The sequence below is a fragment of the Sinocyclocheilus grahami genome, unplaced genomic scaffold (assembly GCF_001515645.1).
Source record: "Sinocyclocheilus grahami isolate Dianchi unplaced genomic scaffold, SAMN03320097.WGS_v1.1 scaffold495.1, whole genome shotgun sequence".
Lineage (NCBI taxonomy): Eukaryota > Metazoa > Chordata > Actinopteri > Cypriniformes > Cyprinidae > Sinocyclocheilus > Sinocyclocheilus grahami.
Genome location: NW_015505674.1, coordinates 4,681 through 30,854, shown reverse-complemented (window position 1 = coordinate 30,854; position 26,174 = coordinate 4,681). Strand labels below are relative to the sequence as shown.

At 35.4% G+C, this 26,174-nt stretch overlaps 2 protein-coding genes across 2 annotated transcripts; one reads left to right on the top strand and one right to left on the bottom strand.

The window, feature by feature from the left end:
- Positions 1 to 907: 907 nt before the first annotated feature.
- Positions 908 to 6,283, top strand: LOC107554225 (potassium/sodium hyperpolarization-activated cyclic nucleotide-gated channel 1-like). The gene is made up of 11 exons (XM_016236678.1): positions 908 to 1,113; positions 1,644 to 1,839; positions 2,250 to 2,351; positions 2,453 to 2,590; positions 3,239 to 3,400; positions 3,487 to 3,580; positions 3,886 to 4,013; positions 4,098 to 4,229; positions 4,399 to 4,636; positions 5,832 to 5,999; positions 6,201 to 6,283. Exons 1-11 carry the CDS (start codon positions 929 to 931, stop codon positions 6,281 to 6,283), a joined length of 1,626 nt encoding a protein of 541 aa, XP_016092164.1. The 5' UTR covers positions 908 to 928.
- Positions 6,284 to 9,128: 2,845 nt separating this feature from the next.
- Positions 9,129 to 25,343, bottom strand: LOC107554237 (ras-related protein Rab-27A). Its single transcript, XM_016236693.1, has 6 exons — positions 25,202 to 25,343; positions 15,543 to 15,713; positions 13,214 to 13,299; positions 13,018 to 13,121; positions 11,650 to 11,773; positions 9,129 to 9,766 (listed from the first exon to the last, which is right to left on the bottom strand). Exons 2-6 carry the CDS (start codon positions 15,693 to 15,695, stop codon positions 9,565 to 9,567), a joined length of 669 nt encoding a protein of 222 aa, XP_016092179.1. The 5' UTR covers positions 15,696 to 15,713; positions 25,202 to 25,343; the 3' UTR covers positions 9,129 to 9,564.
- Positions 25,344 to 26,174: the final 831 nt, after the last annotated feature.

Below are 26,174 nucleotides of genomic sequence, written 5' to 3'. Positions count from 1 at the left end.
TTATCGTCCTTGGTGTAAACTGGCCTTCGTCGTAACATTTTTTCTAGTAACAATTCAATTAGAGAGCGCTACAATTAAATTCTTACTAGTAACAATGTTAATTAAAGAGCTCTCTAATTGGAACTGTTAGTAAGAATTTAATTAGAGAGCACTCTAATTTTAAACTTTACTAGTAAGAGCTGAATTGTAGAGCTCTGCAATTTAATTCTTACTAGTTCAAATGCAATTACGTTGGGCAATGCTGGGAACATTTTAAGTTAAAACGGCTTGCCATACCATATTGAATCTAACATGAAAACGAGGACTGTGAGGGATATAGATTTAGTCTTTACAATGGCACGCACAATGTCCTACTTCACATAGTTTTCACAACTCAGACATTTCGTCAGCGGAACAATCAGCCTTGTTTTTATTCCATTTAGAAATTAAATATATGGCTCTAACCTGAGGGGGGGAATGTAAATGGTAGGCAAAAGGGTTAAACTCCATACAATTTGTTTTATTAAAACTTTTTAAATAAATGTTAAAAACCTCAATAATAAACAGTCGCATTCATTTCACTTTTGGTGTGAAGAGGCTTTTATATTTGCCAAAAATATAACTTTTTTATTTTAAAAGCAAACAAGCAAGCCCTGTCCAGATTTCAAAAGTAGCGCAAAAGTAACGTACCGCATTGCGTTCCATAAAACGTAACGTAATTAGTTACTTTTTATGTAGTAACGCAATATTGTAACGCATTACTTTTAAAAGTAACTTTCCCCAACACTGGTCACATTAGGCCTAGGATAATTCATATAAATATATATATATAAAAAACTAATTAATTAAAACCTAGATTGTCGTCACCGCTCAACTGTCACGCGCGGGTTCGCTAACATTTGAACGTAAATAACGAACATACCGAAATAACCGTCTCTGCGGTCTGCTGATGAGTCGCTCCGTCGAGATGAGTGCAAATAGCTCCAGTGAACCGGGACAAACACGGCTTTCGGGCCTTAAAGATATCCTAACAGGAAAGCTAACGTTAACGGTGTATCCTGAAGAAGGCGAAAATGAAGAGAAAAACGAAGTTGAAACCTTCAGATGGGTGATAAACCCCCGGAGTCACGTCAGGTAACTTAACGTTAACGTTAATTAATCACACAGACTCAACTAACGTTAGTCTTCCTCGTGTAAACTAGCACCGTGTCATTGTTCACTTCACATAAAACTCAATCACTTTCAGATTATTTAGCATATATGCTAATTAGACGTCTGATCTTGTTCTTGATAGGCTTGTCAAAAAAACGTCAGTTAGCGTTCATAACATAACGCTAACACGGAACAAACATTTTTTGTAATATCATAATAAAATTGCAATTTAAGTACATGTTACGTTTGAATGTAAACGAATGTACAATTTAAATGTAAAATGTTACGATAGAATAAAAAATGAATATGAAATTAATACATTCATAATGTTTATAATGTATATAAATCCTGGCCAGATGTTACAATTGCTACTAATGATACTTTTACATATGGTAGGCTACTAAATGATTACCATATGCATAGTATGGCATTATCACAAATAAATAAATGCCATGTTGAGCATGTATGACAGTGATCTGTAAAAATGCTTTTGCTTTTTTCCCGTCTTCCAGGCATTACTATCTTATGTTTATGGTGATCTTAACATTCGTGAACCTTATAACAATTCCTCTAGACATGGCATTTTCTGATGATATGCATGGTAACGCCCACACATACTGGGTGACCTTCAATGTATTCTCAGACACCATGTTTTGCCTTGATGTTGGCATTAATTTTCGAATGGGTATATTCAGTGACGACGGTCAGGTAGGAATGTCCTCATCCTCTTTTTTTTAATAGTGTACACTCTACAAAATGCTGGGTTAAATACAACCCAGTGCTGGGTAAAATAGGGACAAACCCAGCAATTTACGTGAGTGTGTGTGAGTGTGAGAGAGAGAGAGAGAGTGTGTGTGTGTGTGTGTGTGTGTGTGAGAGAGAGAGAGAGAGAGAGAGAGAGTATGTGTGTGCGTGTGTGTGTGTGTGTGTGGGTTAAATGTTTAAGCCAACCTTCTGAGTAGTAACCCAACCACTGGGTCAAAACAACCCAATTGCTGGGTTTGTCCCTATTTAACCCAGCATTTTTTAGAGTGTAATATGAATTATTTATTGCTTTCCCTTTCTAAAATATTGTTGACTTTTAAAAATGAATACAACACAGTCTTGTTTCTGTCTAGGCCATCCTGGATCCAAAATTAATAAGAAATGATTATTTCAAAAGTTGGTTTTCTCCTGATGTGGTGGCTGCCTTTCCGGTTGACATCATCATTATTATTGTGGTAATTTTATTAATAAAGTTAAAATCGCTCACACTGATCAAATTGTAAAGATCCTTTATTTAGCATCTCACAATGAAAGCATGTCTTAATTTGCACTGCAGGAGCAGTTTTATCACACTGACACTGATGTACTGATGGCTTCGAAGCTGGTGCGGATACTCATGTTTGCCAGGATTTTCAGTATGATCCGTTTACTCCGTGTGCCGAAGCTTCTGAGATTCTGCTTTGAATTGGAAAGTGTAAGTTTCAGTTTCACTCACGGCCATGTTTATGCAGGAAATTATCAATGGCAATACTGTTTGTTTTTTTCCCGCCTGCCAGTCGCCTTTGCCCACTGGGGGGGAAAATAAGAAAACAAATTAAGAAAAAAGACATCATTTGTTATGAAACTTAAAAAAAAAAAAAAGTGCTTCTAACATGGATTTTAAGATATTATTATTAGAGCGATGTACAATATAAAGTGATATAACTAAAATCGACTTTAGGATAGAATAAAAACAATTTTTCAGGCTGATGTTACATGAAAAGTTATACAAATGACTTTTTCATTCTTTTTCTGAAAGTCATCTATGATCTGATGATTTAAGGAATCCCTGAAACCAAACCAATGATCTGAAAAAACTCTAAATAAATATCAAAAACTTCTCCAAAAATCCTACAGCAACCCAAGACCCGACAGTCTGTGATTTTCGAAGATATTTAAATATTCAGTGAAAGGATTTTTGACTTCACTCTAGCTTGATTTCATTGTTCAATACAATAGATATCTTTTTTTTTTTGTAGTAGTAGTATTTTCCCAATAAACCAACAAGCATCAGGTTGTATGTACACCCTTACAGTTCTAATGAGACCTCGTCTGACTTTGTCTGTGTTCTCGGTCATTCTAGGTCTCTGACATCCAGCTTGAAGAAGCCAAGAAGTTTTTCAGGATTTTTTTCATGTTCATGTTGATAATCCTGATTTGGCACTGGAACACATGTGTTCAGTACTTCATATCTCTACTGGAGGAGTTTCCCGACGACTGCTGGGTCATGCAAGAGAACATCAAGGCATGTCTCAATGTGTATTGTGCGTATGCAGGCATTTACTGATGTGACGCTTAACATTTGTTCCTATTTTCTTTTATGTTTTGCAGAATACCACGATCGGGGAAAAATACTCCTATTCTTCCTTCAGAGCTTTCTCTCAACTGGCCTGGATTTCAACTAAATCTATTCAATCGCCAACACGTACATCTCACATTCATTCACAACATGAAGCAATTTTGAGAAAAGATCATTTGTTGTTTTGTGGTGTGGCATTTGCTAAGGCGAGCACCATCAGGATTAGGGATTTTACAAAACCTGTGGCCCAAAGTATTCAACTTTGAAGTGACCAAACTTATGATTTTCATATGCCAGATGAAAAGAAAATAGCAACAGATGCCCTGGTACTTTAGCATTCCGGCATCAGGTTTTGCATGAGCGAGCACCCCTGAATGAGATGCACAACTGTAGTTTACAATGAGATAAAATGATTACCTTTTGTGTTTCAGGCATGGCAGAACGGTGGACGGCTGTTGTTAGCATGGTGGTTGGATATATAATGTGTTTTGCTCTTATCGCCTGCTTGATGGCAACAGTCGGGAGCATGTCTGCGACTGGCAATGAATACAAGAAAAAGGTGCTCTTAAGTGATTTTTTCGAGAGTAAAATGGATTCAAGAAATAAATGCATGAATTAAAAGCATGATGTATAAATATGACAGATCAGCCAGCTGCAATCCTCCAAAATGTTCAAGAAGCTGCCCAGGTCTCTGCGCCAGCGCACCACTGCCCAGTACAAGTGGCAGTATGACAAGAAGAACATCCTCGATCTGGTGTCAAAACGGCTGAGAAAGGTTTCTAATTCATTCATATGAACATAGAAATAAGCGACGGTCTGTGCAGATAACATTACACGTACCTCAGTGTCACGCTCACACTGGAGCCAACCACGAAGAATTAGAACAAAGTAATCTGTTTTTATGTATAACTCATTTCAATAGTGCTATGTTTTCTCTTTCAAAGGATATTATGGCAGATATGTGTCCCAACCTGCTGAGCAAAGGCTCCATGCTCATAAAGCATGACAGAGAATTCACCGACGCAATCTTGGTGAAGTTGGAGTACGAGTTATTCCAAGCAGAAGACATCATCCTTCATCAGGATGCTAAAGCTGCCCACATGTTCTTCATCGAGCATGGACGTGTGCTCGTGAAGAACCAGTTTTTCCAAATGGAGCTGTGCGATGGAGACCACTTTGGAGGTGAAACCTGCTGTAGCCTGATTCAGACGAGAAGTCAAGCCTGGTCCTCATTGCAGTTCTGGTCTTGAACCATGACTGTTTGATGTGCCGTTTAGGGATGCTTTTGTCTGAAAGAGATAACAGAACCATATTAGACTGTTGTGTGGAAAAACATCCAATAATTCATATAATGATGATCAGAAGTTGACTCATGATTAGTAATCACACTTACAAACAAAACCGTTCTTCTTTCTTTTGATGCCATTAACCTGACAAATCTAGGCTGCGTCCAAAAAGAACAAGTAATTATTTTGTGTCCATTCGATATAGTAGTGTGTGTGTATTAGGGATTAAAAAGAGTACATCCACTATGTCGTGAAGTGTCCACCATATGCGTGCAACAGTTTCTCTCTGAAAGTTGTAGGTCATTTGGGTAGTTATATATATATATATATATTTACATTTAGTCATTTAGCAGATGCTTTTATCCAAAGCGACGTACAAATGATGACAATAGAAGCAATCAAATCCAACAAAAGAGAGAGTTCTATGACAAGTCTATTTATGACCCTGGACCACAAAACCAGTCATAAAGGTCAATTTTTCAATATTGAGATTTATACATCATCTGAAAGCTGAATAAATAAGCTTTCCATTGATGTATGGTTTGTTAGGATCGGACAATATTTGGCTGAGATACAACTATTTGAAAATCTGGAATCTGAGGGTGCAAAAAAATCTAAATATTGAGAAAATCATCTTTAAAGTTGTCCAAATGAAGTTCTTAGCCATGCATATTACTAATCAAAAATTAAGTTTTGATATATTTACAATAGGAAATGTACAAAATATCTTCATGGAACATGATCTTTACTTAATATACTAATGATTTTTGGCATAAAAGAAAAATGTATAATTGTGACCCATACAATGTATTGTTGGCTATTGCTACAAATATACCCCAGCGACTCAACACTGCTTTTGTGCTCCAGGCTCACATATATTTATATTTTAATACTATTATTTCAGACATACAACTCTTTTCGCCTGCTGTAGAGAAGGCTAGTAGGTAAATTTGGACCCAGAGCCAGTGATTAGTTCAAAGGGGATCTTATTATTGAGAGATACCAAGGTCTACAGTTCTAACCAAATGGTGGTCACATATGGTGCAAGCAGCCTCATACTCAGTGTTTTAAGATGTTGTGTGTTTCTGCAGAGATCAGCTTCTTGTTTGGTGGAAGGCAGCTGGCCACAGTTTCTGCTCTGGCCGCCTGCAGCCTTTTCGCCCTGTCAATAAAACATTTTGAGGAGATTGAGGAAGAGTTTCCACATGTTGTGAAGGAACTGAGGGCAGTGGCACAACAGCTCAAAGATGATCTCGAGGGTAAGACTGACATTATGAGTCGCATTCAGAATCTCGACATAACATGCCATTCACAATTGGACTTTCTTTAACGTTACATAATTCCAAGAGAAACAGAATTTTAATAGAAAAAATGTAGGATGTGACTTGAAAGAATTACAAAGACTAACAACGAAGTACATATTGATTGCAAAATGATTTTAAGACTTTTGTTTATTAAAGGTGTTGGGCTGGAACGTCAAGTTACATCAGCATCGAACAGTGTGTGCGACGACACATCAGGACATTTTGTTTTAGTCAATTAGTCATCGATTGAAAAAGATTATTTTCTTGTTTTACAATAATAATAAAAATAATAATTTAAACTAGGTTTATATATTTTTATGTATAGGTTAGATGCTTAAGGTGATTTTAATTCTGTCATTTTTATTTGAGTGATTATTAATGTACTGGGTGATACATAATACAGTAAAATAAAGTTACTGTACATGTTCACATTCATTATTTACTTGTAATGTCTGTATTATTACAATAAATGATCTGAGCACTGTTGTATTCAGTCTCTTTATTATATGCATGCAGACATCACGACACAGAGATCGAGTCAGAGATGTTAAAGGAATATTATAAAAATGATTTACTAATGAACACGAGTAAATAACCACACCGTCAAGCTCCATAAAGGACAAAAAGTACCATAAATGTAGTCCTTATACTGTCTCTACTATTCTCCAAAATGTAGAACCAATGTGAATGGAAGTCAGAGCTACAATATTATTACACTGTTTATATTTATATTATATTACACTGTAAAATGCTTGTCTAAAAGGCAAGTGAGAGTGTGTGAAAAGTTGAAATAAGCATGCAGAAATATCTTAACTGGAATAACCTTTTTTACACTGACAAGCAGGAAAGGAGGTCTGTAGGTGTTTGTTTCCTCCAGGGGGCACAGCTCGTAAAGAGAAATCCCCCTCTGCATGGTTTTTTGTACACTACAATGTATAATCTTTTCAGTATATTCATTACAAAGGACCGAAATCAGCCCAAACAATCTGTAAAATTCATCAGCATTTCAACACACAGCTTAAAACGTGCATATGACAACATCATAATAAATAATAAAATATATTTATTTTTTTCGAATAGAGTTTCAGTATTTGGCACAAAAGACAGTGTTTGGCACTGATACAGTGTTACAGGCACTACAGCAGAATAAAGCACTTTGGAAATGTCCACAGATTACAAACATTCACTCAGCTTTTGTTTGCTTTGCTTTTGTGAAATGGAGGGACTGTAAAAGAGAGGAAATGAAGGCATCTACTTGCACCATTTTGGAAAAATGTAACCACAATTGACAGCATAGATGTGGATATTTCATCTAAACCTCACTCTAAATCCCGTAATGAAATGAAATGGCAGGAACCCTACATCAAGCAGCGACCAGAAATACAGAAAAACCACAACCAACAGCAACTGGTGAATGTCCACACAAATCAACCACTAACCTACAAATGAATACAGTAACAGCTAAATACTTATTTAATTGGTCTCTGACATCTACATGACTACAGATAACATAGTAACACATTTAAAAGTGTTCAAACTTGTTAAAAAGTGGCATAGAAGTGAGCGTTATTCACTATATATATATATATATATATATATATATACACACATTATATATATTATTTATTTATTTTTTCCCAACAAATATGTATCTGACAATTCTCTCATCATTACTAACCATGACACCATTTCAAGTCCATATTATGCTTTTCTTCATTTTTGTAATTTAAAAAAAAAAAAGTGATACAGGTTGTGCATTATATAAATATATATTTTAAACAAATATTTTAAATAATATCTGTTTTTTAACATGCATTTTTTTCAGATTTTCAGTGATTGAATGTGGGGTTTTCATTTAGAAAATCAACAAAACTGTGTCATTCACTCAGCTTTTGTTTGCTTTGCTTTTGTGAAATGGAGGGACTGTAAAAGAGAGGAAATGAAGGCATCTACTTGCACCATTTTGGAAAAATGTAACCACAATTGACAGCATAGATGTGGATATTTCATCTAAACCTCACTCTAAATCCCGTAATGAAATGAAATGGCAGGAACCCTACATCAAGCAGCGACCAGAAATACAGAAAAACCACAACCAACAGCAACTGGTGAATGTCCACACAAATCAACCACTAACCTACAAATGAATACAGTAACAGCTAAATACTTATTTAATTGGTCTCTGACATCTACATGACTACAGATAACATAGTAACACATTTAAAAGTGTTCAAACTTGTTAAAAAGTGGCATAGAAGTGAGCGTTATTCACCATCAGTCCACTAAAGAGGGACAACAGCACAAATGATTACAGGAACAGATCACCAAAAAAATTACAATTCTCATCATTACTAACCTTCATGCCATTTCAAGTCCATATGATGCTTTTCTTAATGTACTTTTTTTTAAGTGACAAAGAAGGTGGGGATTGATGTAAAAAAAAAATTTTTTTATTTATATCATATATATACACACATCCATCAGTCCACTAAAGAGGGACAACAGCACAAATGATTACAGGAATAGATCACCAAAAAAATTACAATTCTCATCATTACTAACCTTCATGCCATTTCAAGTCCATATGATGCTTTTCTTAATGTACTTTTTTTTTAAGTGACAAAGAAGGTGGGGATTGATGTAAAAAAAATTTTTTTTTAATTTATATCATATATATATACACACATATATACATACATGCATGCATATATATATATATGCGTGTGTGTGTATATATATATATATATGTGAGTGTGTGTGAGAGAGAGTTTGTGTGTGTGTGAGAGAGTTTGTGTGTGTGTGTGTGTGAGAGAGAGAGAGAGAGTGTGTGTGTGTGTGTGTGTGTGAGAGAGAGAGTGTGTGTGTGTATATATATATATATATATATATATGTGTGTGTGTGTGTGTATATATATGCGTGTGTATATATATATATGTGAGTAAAATATGTATCTGACAATTCTCTCATCATTACTAACCATGACACCATTTCAAGTCCATATTATGCTTTTCTTCATTTTTGTAATTTAAAAAAAAAAAAGTGATACAGGTTGTGCATTATATAAATATATATTTTAAACAAATATTTTAAATAATATCTGTTTTTTAACATGCATTTTTTTCAGATTTTCAGTGATTGAATGTGGGGTTTTCATTTAGAAAATCAACAAAACTGTCAGGATCAGAGAAATGCACTGATGCACGTCTAGTTTTACCAGCAGATGGGCACTAAAAGTCAAACACACAGTGAGAGGATTCGAGCCCTTGAAACACATCTCATCTGATGCATTAAGGCTTCTGAACGCAGGATTTGGTGTAAAGTGCTCTCAAAACGTGAAGACTTGAATCTAGGAGGCTTTAGTCCATCCATTCTGAGAAAAAAACAAGTGAGGATGCGGCATCCCCTGCTTTAACGCAGCGCAGGGTCTCTCATCCTCGACATCCGCTCAACTCAACCGTAATGTATGCTAGTGCTAATGAAGAGGATCAGAGAGCCGCGGCTGGAAGGATTCTTACGGCATTAGCAGCCGCACTTGCTCTGCTCGGCGTCACGCGGCTCTGCCAGGTTGCTGGTGCTGTGGCCGTTGCTGCGAACCATCCCGTCGGGGATCCAGGATTTGTCCACACATCTCTCCATGCGCTTCATGATCAGATCCAGCAGAACCTCCACGGCACAGCTCACATTCTCGCCGCTCGCAGCACTCGTCTCGAAGTATGGGACACTGCGAAAAGACAAAAAATAAAATGGATTAGAGCACAAACCACTACTCCAACACTTTTATTGATGCATTTCATTTAGTCCTCAAACTAAGTAAAGTATATTATTACGCATTATCATGATCTAAGAGGGATTTTTTTTAAATGCATTGTGGGATTGTCTTGTCTATGAAGGATGCATGTGATAGAACACACAGCATCGTTGCTGCCTAATTTTCAGAACAGCTTTTGCACTGAGAGCGTGTTAATGAGCCCTTAAAATCCTGCCTACATAGGCAGCTCACTAGGATTGGGGGCTCTGCCAGGTTGCTGGTGCTGTGGCCGTTGCTGTGAACCATCCCGTCGGGGATCCAGGATTTGTCCACACATCTCTCCATGCGCTTCATGATCAGATCCAGCAGAACCTCCACGGCACAGCTCACATTCTCGCCGCTCGCAGCACTCGTCTCGAAGTATGGGACACTGCGAAAAGACAAAAAATAAAATGGATTAGAGCACAAACCACTACTCCAACACTTTTATTGATGCATTTCATTTAGTCCTCAAACTAAGTAAAGTATATTATTACGCAATTTCATGATCTAAGAGGGATTTTTTTTAAATGCATTGTGGGATTGTCTTGTCTATGAAGGATGCATGTGATAGAACAGCATCGTTCTGCTGCCTAATTTTCAGAACAGCTTTTGCACTGAGAGCGTGTTAATGAGCCCTTAAAATCCTGCCTACATAGGCAGCTCACTAGGATTGGGATCTGAAAGACACACCTGGATGAGTTTAGATGTGAGGATCAGTCAATAGAATATGAACGACGCTCAACAGATGCGTCACAGCAAACTCACTGAATGCTGACGAGAACTAGAACCAAACGCAGTCAACATTACCGACAATAAAATTAAAAAAGTCATCAAATATTTTAACAGTCGATCTGCTTGATAGGAGCACCATTCATATGATTCGAGCAAAGAATTTCCACGTAATCATACTGAAGTATTCATGAGATAGAAACCTTCTCAAAAGACTTGAGTGCTTGACTCGCATGAACACAGTCAATATTAGCCTTTCAGTACACCGCCATCTTAACGAGTCACATTTAACGAGAGCTGCCCTCATCTTAGGCAAACACGCTACAGACACAGCCCTCAAAACAAACATCCTCAGAGTCGCTCGCATCCAGAAACGACTCGCCTCACATGTGACATTACACTACAACTCGATCACGTGTAAATATACTGATAGATTTTACATAGATGCAAACTCCTCACCTTTCAGTGACAACTCACCTTTTGAGATCAAAATAGCTCACCTGTGAGATTTGCTTAGATCCAATGAGAACTCTTTCATTCAAAATCTATGTCAGAAAAGGGTAATATTTTATGTTTTGAGGTCAGATGTGGGAATGGTGAAGAGAGAGGGGGGGGGGAATTACATTTTAGGTTAACGTTTCCATCTAATCAGCCAATATTGTCTTCAATAGCCTGCATAGCACTTCATCGTTTAAAACATGGGATTTTGACCCAATATATATTTAATCTTGATTTTTGCTAAATGTTACAATAAGCTTAAAAAAATGTTTGTTTGTTTGAAAAAAATTACAGTTTTGGACATGCAAGGTAATAAAAAATATAAAAAATTACCTTCGAAATTAGCATGTAAAGCAAATGTCTTTAAAAGGAATCCCCCCCTCACCTGTGTGCATATCTGTTTTAATATCAGCACTAATTAATCTAATTAGCTAAGTCATGTGATCACATCACAACTACCTTGGAATAAGCTGCTCAAACAACCGAGTGGAATGGATAGTGAGGCATTTCTGTCCTGAGGTGCATTGATTTTCGAGGCAGTCGAGGTCCCATTCAGACACAGACACAGGACGAGTTTAGTTTCTCACCCATATTTCTCGGCCAGTTCTCGTGCGTTCTCCGTTTTCACCGCGCGCTGGTCCTCCAGGTCTGATTTGTTTCCGCACAAGACGACGTCAGGATTCTCGCAGTACGCATGCGTCTGCAGCTGACCTGCACGAGACATCACAGCAATTAACCATTAAATATTATTATTTAAAAAATGATTCATTATAATGCAACAACAACAACAAGCAGCTTACTGTAGAGTGGTCTATCTATTAATAATAACTATTTATTATTTTGTTGTTAATATTATTTTTTAGCTGGGCAATCACTCCAAACTGCTTAGTAAAAAAAAATGCATTAAATTTATTTATTAATACTTTTTTTATGTAATTTAATTATTATTATTATTAATTCATTTTTTAGATAGACAACCACTCTAAACTGCTAGTTACACACAAAATGAATAAAAATAATATTAAATATTTCATGTATTATTAGTAGTAGTAGTAGTATTTGGGCAATCACTCCAAGCTGCTAGGTAAAAATTTAATTAATAAAAAAAAATTTACTTTTTTTTTCTAGCAGTAGCAGTAGATTAGGCAACCACTCTAAGTTGCTAGTTAAAATAAAAATTAATTACAAATAATATTAAATTAAAAATAAGTAAAGATTATTAGCAGTAGTAGTAGTTGGACAAATACTCTAAGCTGCTAGGTAAAGATTAAATTCATTTAAGAAAATACATATTAAAAATATTTTCATTTTGCTTTAGTTCTAGTAGTAGTAGAACCTGCTAGTTAAAAATAAAATGTAATATAAATAATATAAAAAAATAATTATTATTATATGGGCAACCACTCTAAGGCGATAGTTAAAAACACTATTAATAAAAATTAATATTAAATAATTATTATTTTAAAACCATTTTATTATTATTAGATAGGCAACCACTCTAAGCTGCTTTAAAAATAAAAATTAATTACAAATAATATTAAATAAAAAATAACTAAATATTATTAGTATTAGTATTACCATTAGTTGGACAAATACTCTAAGCTGCTAGGTAAAGATAAAATTAATAATGCATATTAAAAATATTTTCATTCTGTTTTAGTTCTAGTAGTAGAAGACGGGTAACCTGCTAATTAAAAATAAAATGTAATATAAAATAAGAATGATTATTATTATTATTATATGGGAAACCACTAAGCTAAAAATTAAATGAATACAAAAATAATTTGTGGGAGGAAAATTTGTGCCAAGAACAAACAAACACTTAATTTCTGAAGAAAATGAAAGTAGCTGCTCATTAAATGTGGAAACAGAGACACTCTAATAATGAATAGTAGTTGTATTAAAACAAAACTAGGTCTGCGGGGTGCACACTTATCCGGTGAGTCTGGACTTACTCATCCAGTTCCGCACATTAAGGAAGCTCTGCTCATTCGTGAGGTCAAAGAGCAACAGGAAGCCCATGGCGTCCCTGAAGAACGCAGTGGTCAAACTCCGAAACCTGCATTCAGAGGAGAAGACAGAAAAACCATCACACCAAACCTCTCAGACTCATCTCGGCATGTTATAAAGCAGTGCTGGTCTGCGTCTGACCTCTCCTGACCGGCCGTGTCCCACAGCTGGATGTGAATCCTCTGTCCTCTCCCGACCGTCCCATCAGGACCGCTGGATTTGTACACCTTAGAGGACAGAAGCAGACATTTCTGAGACTCTGTACACTGCATTAGAGTGTAATGAATATCCTGCCATCCTCTGCAGGCAGCGTGAGGTTTGCCCGTGCAAAACGAGCCGCCACAATGTTACACTGTTGTGGTGGTTGCCAGGGTGTTGCTATGCGGTTGCTAAGGTATTGGCTGGAGTGGTTTGGTTTGGTTTACTTTTCACACAGTCAAACACAGCCGTGTAACGCACACTTGATGACAGAGCGGGAAGTGTCTCATCAGCGCTGCGACTCCTGATTGTGTGGCTCTAAAACATCAGCGTTTGTTTGATGTCTTGAGTGCTCAAGTGTTTGTTCTTAAGGAGGGATCCCTGCTCTGTAAGGCCACATGATCCTGCATTCATCTTTCCCCTAAAACACACACACACTTCCGTAACTCTACCTGCCAATGCGGTTTCCTCAAAGCAAATGTTCAGTCAGTTTTTGTTACCATGAGAACGGTTATTACTATACAGTATTCAGTGTGAGACGGAGTACACAAATCAACAAACTGAGTGAAAGTACAGATACCCTGATAAAATATTACTCCAGTAACGGTATACGCACACATTTTATGAATTTTACAAATATTACAATTTGAAAGTACAAAAGTACTTGATTTTTAATATACTTAAATTATAAGTTAATAATACTGATCGGTAAATCATGTTTATTATTTGTTCTAATCAGAACTAATAAATAAGTACAGTGCAGATATTTAATATGTATTGATCTACAAATATGCAAACATTTTATTAGCAAAACATATTATACACCATCAAAACTATTTGTCTATCTATCCGTCTATCTATATAAATATCTATCTCTATCTATCCGTCTGTCTGAATATCTATCTATCCGTCTATCTATCTATCTGAATATCTATCCATCCGTCTATCTATCCGTCTATCTATATAAATATCTATCCGTCTGTCTGAATATCTATTTATCCGTCTATCTATCCGTCTGTCTGAATATCTATCCATCCGTCTATCTGAATATCTATCCATCCGTCTATCTGAATATCTATCCATCCGTCTATCTGAATATCTATCCATCCGTCTATCTGAATATCTATCCATCCGTCTATCTGTCTATCTATCTGAATATCTATCCGTCTATCTGAATATCCATCCGTCTATCTGAATATCTATCCATCCGTCTATCTATCTATCTGTCTATCCGTCTATCTGAATATCTATCCATCCGTCTATCTGAATATCTATCCATCCATCTATCTGAATATCTACCTATCCGTCTGTCTATCTACCTGTCTATCTGAATATCTATCCATCGGTCTACCTGAATATCTATCTGAATCTCTCTCCATACATCCATCTATTGTTCTATCTATTGTTCTATCAATCGTCCTATCGTCTATCAGAGGTATTGTAAGGTGTGTATTATGTGCTTTATGTCGACATCTACCTGTCTATCTATCTGAATATCTATCCGTCTATCTGAATATCTATCCGTCTATCTGAATATCTACCTGTCTATCTATCTGAATATCTACCCATCTATCTATCTATCTGAATATCTATCCGAATATCTGAATATCTATCTATCGGTCTACCTGAATATCTATCTGAATCTCTCTCCATACATCCATCTATCGTTCTATCTATTGTTCTATCAATCGTCCTATCGTCTATCAGAGGTATTGTAAGGTGTGTATTATGTGCTTTATGTCGACTGTCTCTTGCTGAAGCGTGTTTCCAACAAATTAAGCAGTCTTAGGCATCAAATTGCATTCAGGAAAAGCATAATTACCTCCTGCGTGTCTGTTTGCTTTCACAGGGACGCAGCGTTCTGCATGTGTTTTTCCTGCATCTAGTATTCATGACCATGTTCAGACAAACGTGTGTATATCTCCCTGCATCTGAGGCTGTGATCTACACATGAATGACTGCTCTTGACCTCTGGGCAAGTTTCCATGTGCAGTTACAAACTAAGCTGAACAGGACCATGGGATTTTACAGTCCGGTAAACCCCGAGAGGGACTCCACAACAATAAACCTCCATTACAAATCAAGCAGGAAACATCTGAACCAAGACTGTGAGAACAGCGCCCTTGCATAGCACTATAAATACTCCAGCACAGTTGAACACTCATTAATAAACAGTTTAAAATGTCAGCATATAAAAACCAATGCATGGATTTCTGCTGAATGGAAAAGATCAATACAATTCATGAACAGTGCCAGTATTAAAACCACTCACCACTCGTTTTTCTCTGAAGTCTATTCCCACTGTGGTGATGAATTTGGAGTTGAATTTGCCGTCTGTGTACTGATATAGGAAGCTGGTCTTTCCCACCCCAGAGTCCCCCAGCGCGAGGAACTTGATGAGATAATCATAGTCCCCATCGGACATACTGAGAGCTGAACGAGGGTCTGTGATGGACAAACACAAAGCACTCTTATCTCATTATCAATCATATACTGCTATAGTGTTTTTCTTATAATTTTGAGTTTATATCTCACAATTCCCTTTTTTTTCTTTCTCTGAATTTAGAGTTTCTCTCACACAATTCTGTTGTACGTTTTTTTTTTTGGCCATGGAATATAAAAACTAAAAAAGTAATTGCAACTTTTTATCTCACAGTTCTAACAAAATTAAGTTTATAAAAAGTCTGAATTGTGAGATTCTAACTGACATAAAAGGACTTGTGAGATAAAAAGTTGCAATTACCTTTTTATTTTTTTTACTCAATGGCATAAAAAAATTTATTGTGAGAGATAAACTTGGAATTAAGAGGAAAAAAACAGAATGGCGAGAAATAAACTTGGAATTGCAAGAAAAATCTCAGAATTGTTGAATAAAAAGCTTTAAATAACCTTTTATTGATTTGTTATTAAATAACTTTCTTTCTTTAAAAATTGACGTGAATCCTGTGACGGAAACAAATTTACATGCTTTTAATTTTAATCTTAAAATTGTAGTAATTTTGTTGTGTTTTTGTTTTTTTTATAACATGTCTATACAGTTTTTATTAAGTTTTAGTTATTAGTTTATTTTAGTACTTTAAACAAAAATTAGAAATGCTGTCTTGGCAACTTGCTGAAATAAAATAAGGTAAAGTTTTTGATATTATATTTTATTTCAGCTAAAGTTTATTTTGTTTCAAGTAACGATGAACATATTTTTTTTGTAGTTTAAGTTAATGATGATAACCCTGACACAAACATTTGTGAACTCTTACAAACAAAACACTAACAGTAACTCAACATGAAACTTTCTTTCACAAATTAATGTCCATAGCATGGCAGGATAATTAACAAGGTTCATGCTTACTTTAAAAAACTACCCAAAATGAACCCATTAGTTTATCCACCTTTTTTTTTTTAAAGCATTTCAGTTCAAATGAAGACAGACAGACAGGCATTTGCATTGATGCAACAGTGCTAAATCAGTAACAGGAAACAACAAAAAAAAAGAATTTGAGACTAGAGCTGTAGTATTGCATTTCTATTCCAGAACAGTAAATATGCTTCTGAAACCTCTTTTTTGTCATTGATCATGGGAGTCCATAAATCCCGGAGCCTACATGAGGAAACAGACTTTGAAAAAGCAGCTTTTCATACTTGAATGCATCGACACAATGGCTTTTATTTCCACTCACATTTATCAACTCAAGTTTCTTTTCACTGTAGCTTAAGACTACAACACAGAGACATTCATCACTTAAAAATTAAGTGTTTCATAACCTATAATATTTAACTCAGAGGTTGCACTAGAGACAATCATTATCAGTCATTGTAGGCTTTGAAATGTTGTCATGCTCTATTTTTATCTGTCAGTACAATATTGTAATGCTTGGTGCAGAAGTATTATTTTAAGACACTGTGTGATGACAGCTTGTTAAGTCTTATCAGGCACCAAGGTTCTTTTCTTTTTGTTTCTGTTCTCTTATTGTGAAGAAGTCAACGTATTGTAATCTGGGCTCACAAAGTTTTGCAAAAGGAAGTTTTAAGCCCTTAAAAAATTACAGTAAGTTTTGACAGCACATCTCACAAGATCAAAGAAAGTTCCTCAATGAAGGCTCTTCCTTTGTGAGATGAAGTTATGTGCAAGTTTAATAGTACGAGCGCTTCTAAACCTACTCTATGATTTCATAACGCCCTCATACACATCTTGTCTTGACACGTTCTCAGAATCAGGGAGAGGAAAGCGTCCGTCGATGGCTGGGCGATGAACATATTTTTTTTGTAGTTTAAGTTAATGATGATAACCCTGACACAAACATTTGTGAACTCTTACAAACAAAACACTAACAGTAACTCAACATGAAACTTTCTTTCACAAATTAATGTCCATAGCATGGCAGGATAATTAACAAGGTTCATGCTGACTTTAAAGAACTACCCAAAATGAACCCATTAGTTTATCCCCCTTTTTTTTTTTAAAGCATTTCAGTTCAAATGAAGACAGACAGACAGGCATTTGCATTGATGCAACAGTGCTAAATCAGTAACAGGAAACAACAAAAAAAAAGAATTTGAGACTAGAGCTGTAGTATTGCATTTCTATTCCAGAACAGTAAATATGCTTCTGAAACCTCTTTTTTGTCATTGATCATGGGAGTCCATAAATCCCGGAGCCTACATGAGGAAACAGACTTTGAAAAAGCAGCTTTTCATACTTGAATGCATCGACACAATGGCTTTTATTTCCACTCACATTTATCAACTCAAGTTTCTTTTCACTGTAGCTTAAGACTACAACACAGAGACATTCATCACTTAAAAATTAAGTGTTTCATAACCTATAATATTTAACTCAGAGGTTGCACTAGAGACAATCATTATCAGTCATTGTAGGCTTTGAAATGTTGTCATGCTCTATTTTTATCTGTCAGTACAATATTGTAATGCTTGGTGCAGAAGTATTATTTTAAGACACTGTGTGATGACAGCTTGTTAAGTCTTATCAGGCACCAAGGTTCTTTTCTTTTTGTTTCTGTTCTCTTATTGTGAAGAAGTCAACGTATTGTAATCTGGGCTCACAAAGTTTTGCAAAAGGAAGTTTTAAGCCCTTAAAAAATTACAGTAAGTTTTGACAGCACATCTCACAAGATCAAAGAAAGTTCCTCAATGAAGGCTCTTTCTTTGTGAGATGAAGTTATGTGCAAGTTTAATAGTACGAGCGCTTCTAAACCTACTCTATGATTTCATAACGCCCTCGTACACATCTTGTCTTGACACGTTCTCAGAATCAGGGAGAGGAAAGCGTCCGTCGATGGCTGGGTTCTCAGAACGTATTAAAGCTGATCATATGACTGCAGAAAGAGCATAAAAACTCGAACAAACGGCCACATTCTTTCACGTAGCAGCACTAAACACCATCCGGACCATAAGCAGCTTAACGTCTGGGACCGACCCAAGCACCTGGATTGATGTTTTTGTTTACATAATATATGTACATATAAATACACACACATGCATATATATATATATATATATATATATATATTTCAGAAAAATATGTTACGTTTATATATTAAATATATTTATTTATAATATAAATTATATGAATAAATATAGACATGTAAACACATGCTAATTCTTTCAAAATATATACTGTATGCGTGTATTTATATATACATAATAAATATACACAGAACACACACATATATTTTGCAAACTAAATTTTTTATTTTGTATGCAATTAATCGCGATTAATCATTTGACAGCACTAATATATGTATATATTATACACGTGTGTGTGTGTGTTTATACAGATATATAAAATATGTGTGTATACTAGGGCTGTCAGTCGATTCAAATTTTTTATCTAATTAATTGCACAATGTGTTGATTAATCTAATTAATCGCAAATTACATTTGGCTGTGAAAATAATCTTTTGGGGGTATTTAATGCTATTGTTGTGTTAAATGAGAAAGTATTAATTAGTCATTATAAATAGTAGCTTTAGAAAGAAATATTTTATTTGAATCAACATCAAATTTATTAAAACGTTTATTAAACAAACGTTTAGGCTAACATAAACTATGGAACATAAAATAAGATAATTTGAGAAACATGTCAGGGGTTTTTTTTCATGCAATGGAAGTTATTGATAACCAAAACTGCTTTGTTACCAACAGTCTTCAAAATAACTTTGTTACACAAAAGAAAGTAGCCTAAGTCATTCAGGTTTGAGTAAATCATGACATAATTAACATTTTTTGGGTGAACTATTGCTTTAAAGTTTTTTTTCCCCCTCATTTTACCCCCTTTTTTTAATGAAATATTACTCTAAATAAGAAACTAAAAATGCCAGCAAGTGGCGGCAAATGTCTTTATGAGTCTTTCATACATTCGAACGGCTGATTCATTCAGGAATGAAGTAAACGACTCTCTTTATGAATGGGCCTTTGATTCATTGATTCACACGATTAGTTCAAAACGCGGATTCATTCAGAAACTAAACACCGCTTGCTCGGAGATGCGCAACAGTTCTGCTGTGGCTTTATAGGTAATATTTTTGTTGGCAAAACTGAGCAAAAACAGATCACATTTACACTCCGGATATCTTGAATTTTGGGGCATAATGGCATTTATGAAGTTGTTGCTCTGCATGATATTTGTCAACTATGAAATGTAAGATGAGGTAGAGGTCTGGGGGCGGGGCCAGTGCGTTAAAATGTTAATCGCATAATTTTTCATAACTAATTACGTTAACAAAACTGACAGCCCTAGTATATACACTATATATATATATATAAAGATGCTTTTTTTTTTAAGTAAAAAAATATAGTAAAATTGTGAAATATCATTACAATTTAAAATAACTGTTTTCCATGTGAATATATGTTAAGAAAGATGCAATTTATTTTTGTGATGCAAAGCTGAATTTTCAGCATCATTACTCCAGTCTGCAGTGTCACATGATTCTTCAGAAATTATTTTACACACACACACACACACACATATATATGTATACTAGAAAGAGCACATGCATCACCTCAGGTCTGACAGCTATTTTAATAACAGTTTTACTGGCTTCACAGCTGAACTAGAGTCAACAGAGTTACAAGTATTGCAGTCAATCTTACCACTGACATTAATGCTTTGGTCTCAGGAACAAGATTACCCAGAATGCATTTCAGTGTTTATCACAGATGAAATCAGTCACTTCATTATGGCGTGTCTTGGAGGAAACGTTCAGTGAAACTGTTTATCTAGAAGATTTGCTATCTTACACGCAGCAAAACTTCTAGTTGTCACGATGATATACTGTATAACTAAAGGATCACAAACTAGTTAGAAATGCATTTAACAAACTAGTAACAGCATGTATATGAGCATGTCTAGTGGTCGTCCAAAATATGATTTTCCATTGTTGATGCAGATAAGAAGAATAAGAATGGTCAGTAAGAATGATGCATTAAACTGATCAAAAGTGACAGTAAAGTCATTTATAACGTTACAAAACTAGATTTCTATTTTAAATAAATGCTGTTCTTTTGAACTTTCTATTCATCTGTGAATCCTGAAAAACAAAATGTATCACAGTTTCCACAAAAATATTGTGCAGCACAACTGTTTTCAACACTGATAATAATCAGAAATGTTTTTTGAGCAGCAAAGCAGCATATTATACTGATTTCTGAAGATCATGCGACACTGAAGACTGGAGGAATGATGCTGAAAATACAGCTGCGCATCACAGGAATTACATTTTAAAATATATTCACACAGAAAACAGCTATTTTAGATTGTAATTGTTTTTACTGTATTATTGATCAAATAAATACAGTCTTGGTGAGCAGAAGAGACTTCTTTCAAAAATATTAAAAAGACCCAAACTTTTTGAACGGTAGTGTATAAAACAATTCAATGGTATGCACTTAAATGTGGTGAATTTAAATAATTTATTTAACACAGTATTTACTTATTTCACTAAAAATGTATATTATCCATTAACATTCATTTGCTGGTAGTCTGAAAATACCATGTCCGACAAAGAGACACTGCTATCGCAAAATTAAGCGAGCAACTGAGATAAACGAGAAGATCTGCTACTGAGAAGATCTAACCAGGTATATTAAAACCAATGCCTCATATAACCTCAAAATGGACAAATATTGGCCAGTGCATTGGTTTATCACTACTGGAACCTGTTTTGCATGGTTTTTAAGTGCATGCAACATCTGATCTTAGTTGTGCAGTGCTATACAAAATCACACTGAAATCTGCTCACCTTTAAGACTCTTATTGTAAAAGGATCATTTCGAGACATGCAACTCCTAAACGTGACTTATGTTTTTTGTGTTTGTGTTTTTCCGTAAATAATGAAGTTTATTACAGCTACAGAAAAATCGCGAGAAATTAGATGCTCAGAAAGAGTTTTCACTTTTTGGAAAGTGTACCTATTTGCAAAAACAACCTTGTCTTTATGTGCTATATAAGCATGAACACAGTGTTACATCTCAGTGTTAGACACAAGCGGTGAGTGTTCGGCTGCATTTTCTGATGGTAATTTGACACTATGTGAACTTCTGAAGACCGGCTGATGCCTTCATTTCAGTCAGACACATCTACATATCCTTCAACAATCACCAACCTTGTGCAAGAGCTCACCGAAATGCTCTGAGTTCAGCTTCCCGTCCAACAAAAACAGCCCTGATGAAGACGCAGGCTTTTATCAAACATTCCCAGCAGAGCTCTGACAAGCTGTTTTTTTTTCTTTGTCCGCTTCCTTCTTCTCAAGCTGTATGCGTGAAAGACAAAACTGCTGTGCATACCTAAAAAACCTCATAACCTTTGACCTGATGTGAGAAACGTAACAAGAAGAGGATTTCTTTAGTCTCTTGGATACTCACATTTTAGCTATAACCTTTCAGTGATGCATGAATGATGCATGCTACAAAAAACAAAACAAAAAAAAACAACAACAATAAAAACTTGAGCTGGCTGAACTTTAATCTAGGAAAGTTTCCTTCAGTCTAGCCAGAAAAGAGTCTGTGGTCTGTAGATACTTGTGCGTTGAAGTCATGTCAGAAAGATCATATTTACAAGCACATGAACAACACCATAAAGTCATAATAGTTGGGAAACTCTGGATTTTGGAGCTGAAAACATTCTTCATTAACAAAATAACGACTCGCACCAAAGCGCGAGAGTGATTTTTGTCATTCACACTCCAGTCCCACTGACAGCTTATATAAAGGCTCTTTTTGGGCTTTCTGAAGGATGTGGACCGTAAGATTAAACATCAGGCTCATCTAATAACCATCATCTGGTGCTCATGTGCTCTTGGCATCCTGTCATGTGACTGTCCTGTCATTCCCAGCCCTGCCAAGACTCTACTTAACACGCGCGCACGCGCACACACACACACACACTTGACTTGAGTCTGTGTTAATTTCATTTGCACTCTCTAGAGCAGGCAGGAAAGTCCGATAAGCCCATTTAAATGATCTGAGATTTGTGGAAAATTCTTCTCAGGACAGATTTAAGGAATTATTTAAACATTTCTCACTCTCATGTTCCAAATTCCAAATGTTTTTCCATGCAACACAAATCACAAATTTGCAGAATGTTCTTCTGCTTTGCATGCAACGAAAGTGAACGGGGCAATAAAGCTCATAAAATACACACTTGTGGAGTATATTCCAAGTCTTCTTAAGTTATATAAAAGGTTTGCATGTGAAACTGACTGATATTCAAGTATAAGTATATATCAAGTATAATATTCAATATAAGTATGTGTATATATATATATATATATATTTAATTAATTTTATGCATTTAGCAGATGCTTTTATCCAAAGCGACTTACAGTGCAATCAGGCTATAAATTTTTTACCAGTATGTGTGTTCCCTGGGAATCGAACCCTCTACCACTGAGCCACAGGAACTATATATATATATATAAAGCTTTAAAAAGCACTCTCAAATTTGCAGACATTCAAATATGGTGCATTAAGATTACAGTGCAATCAGGCTATACATTTTTTACCAGTATGTGTGTTCCCTGGGAATCGAACCCTCTACCACTGAGCCACAGGAACTATATATATATATATATATAAAGCTTTAAAAAGCACTCTCAAATTTGCAGACATTCAAATATGGTGCATTAAGACATGTCTCAAGTTTGATGTAAGTGACATTAAATATTCTTGGCCAAAGTGAATTAACATTATTGAAGTATGATGTTAAAGACATCTGATGAAATTAATTGCCTTTTAATTGCATGGAAAAACATGGATATTTTGCAGGAAAAAAAGGAAGAAAGAAATAACAGGTTTGGAATGACGTGAGGTGAGAAAATTACAACAACAACAACATACATTTTTGGAGGTTGAAATGTTCCTTGAACATTTGAGTCAAACTTGTACAAAGGGTGTCAAATTCAGAATATCATCGTGATCACGGTAAATTGATTCAAAGAATAGCTCAATTCTGAGTCCTAAACATACGTCTTACACGCTACTTACAGTATTTCCCCAGTTAAGCAAGAAAGAATGGAAATTGGATCATTCAGCAGGGAAATTATCCCAAAACCAGACATTCCTGACAGGTAACCTGATCTGGGAGTGAAGCAGTGTACTTCCACAGGTGAGGCTGGTAAATTCCCAGGTGACTTCTTCCCAGTGTTGGGGGTGAGGCATTACAAGTAATCAGATTACTTTTTAAAAGTAACTAGTAAAGTAACGCATTACTTTTTACTGCTACTGACCTTCGATGATCAAATTCAACCATACTAATAAGCAAAAATCCCACGTTTGTGTTTTATTTTTGTTATTGCTGAATAGTGTTGAACTTTCTTCTCCTGCATCATATTCTTCATGCAATTCGATGAGCTGCGCCCTCTACTGTACAGACGTGAATTTACATTTTCTTCAGCCTGAGGCGCATTCATTACATTTTTGGTGTGAAGGGGCTTTTACATTTAATATATTAAAAAAAATATATATATAAAAAAAACTATTATAAAAAGAAAATAAAGAATATGGTATACTGTAGTTCTGCAGTAAATGTCGACATGCATTTACTCATCTCACTTGCACAAAATCAGATTCAGTATTTCTCAAAATGAATAAAAACACTGAAATGCAAACTCAGAATATGACACCAACCTGCAATAAATAAATATGTTAAATAACACAAATATCCTTTATGTATTTAATCCAGTTTTATTAACCAGTGTCTTTGCTGGCTGCTGACCTTCAATGATCAAATTCAACCATACTAATAAGCAAAAATCCCACGTTTGTGTTTTATTTTTGTTATTGCTGAATAGTGTTGAACTTTCTTCTCCTGCATCATATTCTTCATGCAATTCGATGAGCGGCGCCCTCTACTGTACAGACGTGAATTTACATTTTCTTCAGCCTGAGGCGCATTCATTACATTTTTGGTGTGAAGGGGCTTTTACATTTTTTATATTAAAAACAAACAAGCAAGCCCCGCCCAGATTTAAAAAGCAACTCAAAAGTAACGTAAAAGTAACAGAGATAATTAGTTACTTTTTTAGGGAGTAACGCAATATTGTAATGCATTACTTTTAAAAGTAACTTTCCCCATTTTCTTTTTGATCAGATTCAGGTCTCGATTAAACTGAGATGGCTAGATCTGATCTAGGATTGAGCCACGTGTGTGTTCAGATACACAAACCCACGAACAGCAGCTGTTTATCACTAACACACATTATTATGACTAACATAACTACACTATATATACAGTACACGCAACATACATAAGATGCATATGAGGTCAGTGTTACATATTGAATATTTATACGTGAATACACTACGCCACAATGTGTCTTAATTAAATAAACGCGTTGACAAGAGGTTATCAAACAGTTAACATCACCTCTTGGAGAGTTTTACGTCGTGAGAAGCTTTACAATAACATTCGCACTTACCAAGTCAGTGATGTGAGCGTCTGCTGATCTCCTCGGGTTTTCTTTTTCGAAAATATCAAACCAGCTGAGAACGAGTTTAAGTGTGAGGTACTTCTGAAGCGAAGGACACTTTGTTTCCTAAAGTTGCTCCCACACCCACACGCAGTGACGCAACACTTCCGGTGCTGCCGCAGCGCCAATCCTACGCGACCCTGGCTGAGCTCATGAATATTAATTAGGTAGAGCTGACGCTGCCGTAGACCTTTTTTTTTTTTTTTACACAAATAACTTTATTATTTGAATGTTTCAGATGTGTTGACACAAATGACTTATTTGAATTTTTCACTGATACAACATGGCACTGAGTTGTTAAAATATTATATATATATATATATATATATATATATATATATTTATATATATATATATATATATATATATATACATATATATATATTATAATTTTTTTTATGCTTTATTATTCAATGCCACAAGAACATGAGGTATTACATATTCACATTATCAAATTAACATTATTAGCTACCAGAGAAAGTTCTAAGAGATTTACATATAATTTAAAGTCATTTATAAAATGTGCAACATTTGGTTTACATTGAGCCCACTTGTATACCACTTGTTTACCTTATGTATATGGCATTTTTCTAATAAAATAAACAAATGTATACGCTGCTTCCCGGAGAGACCACCGCGCAAGTAGCGTAATATTATTATGAGCCCACCCTCCACCATGCAAATTATCAGGCTATTTAGCCAATCGGAAAGGACTATCGGGCGAACGTCACGTTGCGTGCTTAATATTCATGAGCTGAGCCGTAGCTCTTCTGTTCAGAACGCACGAAAAAACTTTAAATGAATTTTAACTAGTGGCAAGCTTTGGCTTCTGCATCTAAAATAATGTTTTAAATATGTACAAATTGTGCAACGGGCTCTCGAGCTCTTTCAAAACTGTGTGTGTGTGTGTGTGTGTGTGT